Here is a 7,135-nt window from a genome sequence, read left to right as displayed (position 1 = left end):
GACCCGACGGTCTGATGTGATCTACTTGCTCACACTGTACGTCTGCGCGTTACATCAGTGCGTTTCACTCTCACGTAACGCCTTGGCAATTTGTGCAATTTTGTGCTGAAAGCCCTAAAAGGAGACAACGTATAAAGACATAGACATGGCTGAGCAAATGTGGCTACTAGGGTCTGTCAATTATACTGAAAGAACTCCATTTCACTCGCACCTCTGCCATTCTTCTGTGTTTTCATCTGAGACGAAGCAGAAGAAGAATCCTTGTTTGCCCACTGAACGATTTGCCAACCACGGTTGACTGAAAATCAAACATGTTTGATTTTCTCCTGACTTTACGATTCCTGGTCGTGAGAGGCTGATCACCCCTTGTTACCCCCCGTACACTACACGATGCACGATCAGGCTGAAAGTCGGGCCAATCCAAAAATTTCCGCACGACTGGAAAGTCACCCCGAAAAGGGCAAAATAATCGCACAGTATAAGCCCGGTTTAAGCCGGAAGACTGCTGGAAGACCCGGTGTTCTGTCAGACCAGCATACCCCATCAGACCAGCATACCCTTAGTCAAAACGCATGAGCAAGCTGTCAGGTTTGCATTTATCCCTTTAGTTTTGTATGTAAAATAGACTTTAAACTACCTCGACGGTTTGTATCCCTTTAGTCATGAACAAAAAAACAATTTAAGGTGCGATCGCCATATGCTTTAAGAAAACACCCAAAAAGTAAGTAATTAAATAGTTTTTTGTACATGACTAAAGGGATACACGCCCGTTGAGGTAGTTTAAAGTGTATTTTTTGGATAAAACTAAAGGGATAAACAGGCATTGACTCTGGGTCTGCTGGTCTGACTGGGTCTGTTCATCTGACAGAACATCGGCCATGTCTCATCTTCAATTCTCCCACTGATAAGAGGTTTGGGCTTAAAATCTCTTCGTTTCTGGCTCCATTTATTCTTCCCTTAACATGGATCAGTTATCCTCTCCCTTTTGCAGAAAAACAGTCCCAAAGCATGATGTTTCCTCCCCCATGCTTCACAGTAGGTACGGTGTTCCCTGTGATAGAACTCAGCATTCTTCTTCCTACTCACATGATGAGTTAATGTTCTATTATGGTTCTATCTGACCATGTGATGTTCTTCTGGATCAACCATTTGCTTTCTGGTAAGCTTCAGACGGGCCTGGACATGTGCTAGCTTTACCAGTGGGACACGCCTCCCTCCCACGGCTGGTTTAATCTCACCAACCTGCCAGACTATTGTAGATCCAGCCTGCTGCAGGTCTAAAGTTTTCTTCTTCCACAGCTCTTTGGTCTCGGGCCATGGGTTGAGTTTGGAGTCTGTTTGAGGCAGTGATCAGGTGTCTTTTATAGAGATAAGTTCAAATAGATGGGATTAATACAGGTAAAGAGTGAAGGAAAGAAGAGGTTACAAGTCTTATTTTCCACCATCATTTAAGAGATATATTCTTTATAGCTGAAGTCTGGCCTTGTAAAAATGACAGATCTCTCTGAGAAGGAGAGCTTCAGTGGCTGACTGACTAAATACTTTTTTCACTTGTAGTTAAAGTTTGGGAGGCAGAAACATTTTCAATTTACACTAAAATATGTTTTAAGCAATAGCTAGAGTTCATTAAAGGGATCTTTCCAAGTTCAGAGAAAAACCCTCATGTTTTTCTTCTTTTTGTCGTCCTTGTGACTCAACCAAAGGTCAATGTGATCTAGATAAGGCTGTTTTTGCCGAGTCATGCCGTCTCTGATCAAAGTGCAGATTAATCATCAACAGCTGGTAACAATATCGCCTTCAGTCTTATTTACTTTTCCCCTTAAAAAACACAAACTGGAGCAGATTTTATGATAGAACAACACAGTTGGATAAATGCTGAGCCCTGAGAAAGTTCTTCAGGGTTTTAAAGATTGTTTCACTACATTTTGAAAATGGTGGCGTTTTTTATCAACCCTCTAAGTTGGAGATTTGGAATCAGGTGCAGGTTTATTGGGTTTGTTTCTACCTGCTTTCAGCATCTAGAGACGGTTTTTATTGCCTTTTCCCTGCAAAATAGATCAAACTCAGATTTCCAGTCTAATCCAGACCTAAATCCAAGATTAAATGAATATTTGATTTAAGGATTTATGTGCAGGGTAAGATAAAAAGAATGGGCTGAATTTTCAAGCACAAGTCAATATATAGGAATACATTTAAGATTTGTTCCTTTTAAGATCCGTGACATCAGATGTTACATCTGTCAGAGTTTAGATGCTAGAATTGATCAAAATGCAATCAACTTGTTTTCCTTAGACGGAAAACTTTGAATCAATTTGACTGTATGATCTGGTTGAACTGTAATGTAATGTTAATTGGCGCTATATAAATTAAATAAACTGAATTGAAATAAAAAATACAACAATTCAAATCACAAATTTCTGCTTTCAATTCACAAACTTATAGATGCGAATCAACAAGCTATGGATACAGATCACAAAGTTACGAATACATTTTACTTTGTGCAAAATACACAAATTTAAATATTCAATGTATAAATTATCGAGTATGAAGTCCAAATTTGCGAGTAGGAATCAGATTTACAGATAAAAATCACAATTTCAAAAGTGTGAATGAAGAACCCGTCATAAAGGCGAAACGCTCCGTACCAGTCGGTGGTGCTGATGTACCTGAAGGTTGTTTACTAACTGCTATTAAAGAAGAGGAGATCTAAACAGAACCATCAATCAAACCTTTTATATTAGAAATGTTATCTTTGAGCACAGAGAGACGATGAATCAGAGAATTTAATTAATTTGCTAATTAGTGGACTGTTGAAGGGGATTTGTTGTATCCATACCAAAATAATAAACCAAATCATAAAGTTTTCATTTTTCCTTTCAGCATCTCTGTGTTCATCCATGAGATTAAAAAAAACAATATTTTAAATTATTTATTTATTTGGCTGTAATGGGGGAAAATTCAAAAGCTCTTAATTTTTCAGTATTTAAATCCACATTAGAAACGTTTTCATCCCACTGACCCATGTGTTAACATCAAAGCGTACTGATATTCGTCTTAACGTCTTTTTGCCCTTTAGCTGGATGAAGAAGAGTCCGTCTGCCCGCGCTCAGTCCCTCTACTCTCTGGCCAAAGGCTTAGAATCCAAGAAGAAGGACGTTTCTGCGTCAGTCAGCACCCAGCTGGGTGTTTCAGTGGAGGAAGCTGATAAAGAGGTGGAGCTCAGCGTCGCCAGGCTCAATGTTTGGGCGGCTTACTGTGATAAACTTCAAGGTGGATCCCTGGTGAGGCGTTTAGAGGTTTAGGTCCAACTGTAAAGCTCTTCAGAGAAACAAACAGGAGCCAGCAGCGTTACACTCCTCTGTCTCACCAGCTTCCTCTCTTCCACAGCCCATGCCGCAGTCCGGTGCGGCCCTTTCCTTCCCCGAAGCCCTGGGGGTCGTTGGGATCATCCTACCTGACAAATATCCCCTCCTCTCCATGGTAACGGTTCTAGGGGCAGCTATTGCCACTGGCAACGCTGTCGTCATGGTTCCCAGTCAGAGGTTTCCGCTCCCCGCCTTGGCTTTCATTCAGGTAAAGGAGAAACTAATTGGACTTTAGCAGCTGTGATAGAAAACTAACCCACACCACCATCACCAGCCCGCTCTGCTCATTTCAATCAGCTCATCTATTAGGTTCTTTGTACTTATATACTATAATTACAGTCTGTCTTAATATCGATTTTTGTTTTTGGAGAGCAAATCTTCAAAGAAGGTGCAAATTAATTTGCTTTTGCAGTCCAGCAGACAGTGTGTGCAAACAGTTTTATGCATCAACATGCAGATCTTATCTACGGTAATGACCAAACTTCATGGGTTTTTCATGGGTGGAGGATATGCAAACATGAATATTTACCATTTTCAAACTGATTTTCCAAATCTGAAACTCAACTGCAGTCGTGGTTTTTGCATTTTTCTATTTTAAACTCTTGATAAGCAAAAATATCTGCAGTATTTATTGTCCAAAAAGAGGTATTGGTACAGAGAGAGGGAATGGAAACAGAAATAACAGTAAAATAATGATTAAGAAAAGACATCTCTGCAGGTGGAACTAATTAATGCTGCAGGATGGCAAAAAAATATTGAAATTAAATGTGATGGCACATTTATTATTAAAAACTAGAATATCAAAAATACTATTTATGAAATGCTGACCCATGTATGTAAATAAAAGTCAAATAACATGGCTATTTCCAGTTAAGTTAAAAAATAAGGATTTGCACGATATATTGACATAAATATCAGTATTGGCCGATTATTATTATTATTTCCCTTTGATAAGTAAAATGTGATGAAATGGACCCAGAAGTTCTCATCTTTGTTTCATAACCTTCAAGATCTGACCTTAGAAGCACTTTTCCTGAGTTGATGAGCTTTAAATGAGTCGTTTCTTTGTTCTTCCTCCTCTCTCCAGGTGCTCCAGTCCTCAGATCTGCCAGCAGGTCTGGTAAACATCATCACAGGAAATCCAGAGCTGCTCACAGTGGCTCTGGCCAATCACAGCGTCATCAAGGCGATCTGGTACTGGGGCAGAGCAGAGGTGAGGACAATGCCATGCACTTGATGATGATTAAAAGATAAGTTTTAATCTGAGGTTTCACTGTCCTGTGTCGTTTTTAGGGCTGCCAGTACCTCCAGTACAGCTGCACCAGCCCGCTGAAAACGCTGCGACTCTTCTGCCAGAAGGACGAGGAGGCGAGCGACGCTGGAGCGGACTGGACTCGGACTGATGCTTCTCTGCTGGAAGACCTGTGGAGAAACGCCGTTCAGTGGAAAAGTGTTTGGATTCCTTCAGCCTGAGAAGTTTAAACGTACAAATAAGTCCTGCTAAAGATAACAAACATATGTAAGATGAAGATGAGGAATCAAAAGTCATGCAATATTTTGAAGGTTTATTATTATTAACAGCAATGCTTAACATGATTTTTTTTTGCCATCTGTCCAAATGTATCAGATAAGAGGATCAGTATTTTATTTTTAATTCACTAACATATTTTTCTACTGTGATTAAAACAAACGGGCTGTAATTCTTCAGTCTGTCAAAGTAAAGAAGCGTAAACAGAACAATCCTGGTATGTGTTGATGTGAGACTTTTCTCTCATAGTGTTGAATAAGTTCCTCTTTCAGTGTTGCATCCATACTGGATCACTTCCACATCGGTTCTGATGGGTTCTCAGAACCCAGACTCAGCTTCAGATTCTCAGCTAGACGTCGTTATTTACGTTTTTGGTCTCGGTTCGTCGCTTTAGTTAACTTCCACTTCTAATCAGTGCCTTGCAAAATATGTAGACCCTCGGATTTTATTTATTATTTTTTTTCACTTTGCAAACCGAAGCATCTGGAACTTTGCTGACAGATTTAAACAAAGTGGAGCGTGGAAATAAATTGAATGGAAAAGCTAAACTGTTTTCACTAGTTTTACTTTGGTGCACAGATTTATTGGCCGTCTGGTTGAACTGCCTTGATTTTCTTTCATTTTGGATTTCTGATCAGACAATACTTAACCGCCTGTCTTAATAATAGATTTATCTTAATAATAGAATTTTGTTCCATTGTTTTAAGCAAAGAAAACATTAAGTGAACAAAAAAACCTTTTAATAATAAATAGGTTTACAGAGTTACTGTCCTGCTTTTTCAGACTTTATTTCATTTTTTTTTTTCAAATTGTTTTTCTTTTTTTAACAGATGTTTTGTTTTCAGATAAAATTTTACGGATGTCACTCTTTTCAAATTGCGTTTTCCAGATCAGTTTTCCTCTGAGGAGCAAAGACCCATTTTTATTGGCCAGGAGGGAACATTAGTATTACCGTAGGCTTGAAGGGAAACGAATGTGATCTGGAAAAAAATGCAAAAATAATGCTATTAAACAACGTAAAATACAAACTGAAAATGTGAAATAGAATCCAACATATAGAAAATAAAAAAGAAATAAATACTTTTTTTTTTATGGAATGGTATAGATCAGGCATCCCCAAACTCGGTCCTCAAGGCTCGCTGTCCTGCAGGTTTTAGAGGTTTCTCTGCTTCAGCACAGCTGGTTATAATGATTGCAGTAGACCACAAGCCTGTTAATCAGCTTTCAATTAAAATCAGCTGTGGTGGAGCAAGCAAACCTCTAAAACCTGCAGGACAGGGGGCCTTGAGGACTGAGTTTGGGGATGCCTGGAGATCATATCTACTCCTGCAAGGGCTGAAAATAAGCCACTGGGATTTAAAAGTTGTATCTTTGTTCTGGGCTTTAATCTAACAGACTTTAATTAGCAGGAAACAAGTTTGTCCTGTTTCTAATATGCTTGTTGCAGACTGTAAACTTTACTCCTTATGGTTTCCTCCGCTAATCTAACCCTCTAGTTTGAGTATTTTTACTCTTCTCTTCCAAATGAACTGTTTTGCACGAAGGCAGAAAGGCAGTAAAAGTCAATCTTAGTCTCACACAGGTGGAATCTGTTAACAAATTAGGTTACCACTTAAGCATATATTTTGTTTTTATCCAGCAATTTGTTTGTTTTTCCTTTCACTTCACAAGAATATTACTTTACATTTGTCCTTCATATTAAAAAACCAATTGAAATGTGTGTTTATTATGTAAAAAAAAAAAAAAAAAGCTTCAGTTCCTTTTAAAGTGGTTCTGATGTTTCAAACTGTTTTTATTGGACTTTCCTCCCTGTTACATGTCAGAAGTCTGAGGGTCTAAACGGTTAAAGTGTTATTATGGGCTTCAAACTGACTTGCAGTGTTGATGTAAATGACTGAGCTCAGTCTTTAAATGAGACTCTGTGGTAAAAACAATTATATCTTTGTGCATCTGTGACCAAGTATAACGAGGCCTGTCAATGACTTGGCAAAAAAAAAAATGCTAACTCAGTTCAAAATGACTCACTTGTTCGTTTTTTGTTTTTTTTTTCAATTATGTCTTTATTAATGTTGAATAAAATGAACTTGAAGCCCATTTTTTACTATGCAGTTAAAATATCCTCCAGAATGTTTGAAAAACTTGGATTTCTTCAATGAATTACATTTATTTTGTTTGCATAAAAAGCCATGAATTAAAGGACATTTTCAAAAGATGAGCAATGAATGGATGTTTTTATTGAATA

General features: G+C 38.3%; 1 protein-coding gene across 1 annotated transcript in view; it reads left to right on the top strand.

The window, feature by feature from the left end:
• The window catches only part of aldh16a1 (aldehyde dehydrogenase 16 family member A1), a 26,227-nt gene extending 20,714 nt beyond the window's left edge, over positions 1–5,513 (top strand). Inside the window, 4 exon segments of the mRNA XM_015400082.1 lie at positions 3,077–3,281; positions 3,388–3,573; positions 4,453–4,578; positions 4,659–5,513. Of these exon segments, the coding sequence (XP_015255568.1) occupies positions 3,077–3,281; positions 3,388–3,573; positions 4,453–4,578; positions 4,659–4,838 (697 nt within the window). The 3' untranslated portion in view covers positions 4,839–5,513.
• Positions 5,514–7,135: the final 1,622 nt, after the last annotated feature.

The sequence above is a fragment of the Cyprinodon variegatus genome, unplaced genomic scaffold, assembly GCF_000732505.1.
Source record: "Cyprinodon variegatus isolate N-32 unplaced genomic scaffold, C_variegatus-1.0 Scaffold1069, whole genome shotgun sequence".
NCBI classification, from domain to species: Eukaryota; Metazoa; Chordata; class Actinopteri; order Cyprinodontiformes; family Cyprinodontidae; genus Cyprinodon; species Cyprinodon variegatus.
Note: the sequence above shows the minus strand (reverse complement) of the source record. Positions and strands in the feature narration are given on the sequence as shown.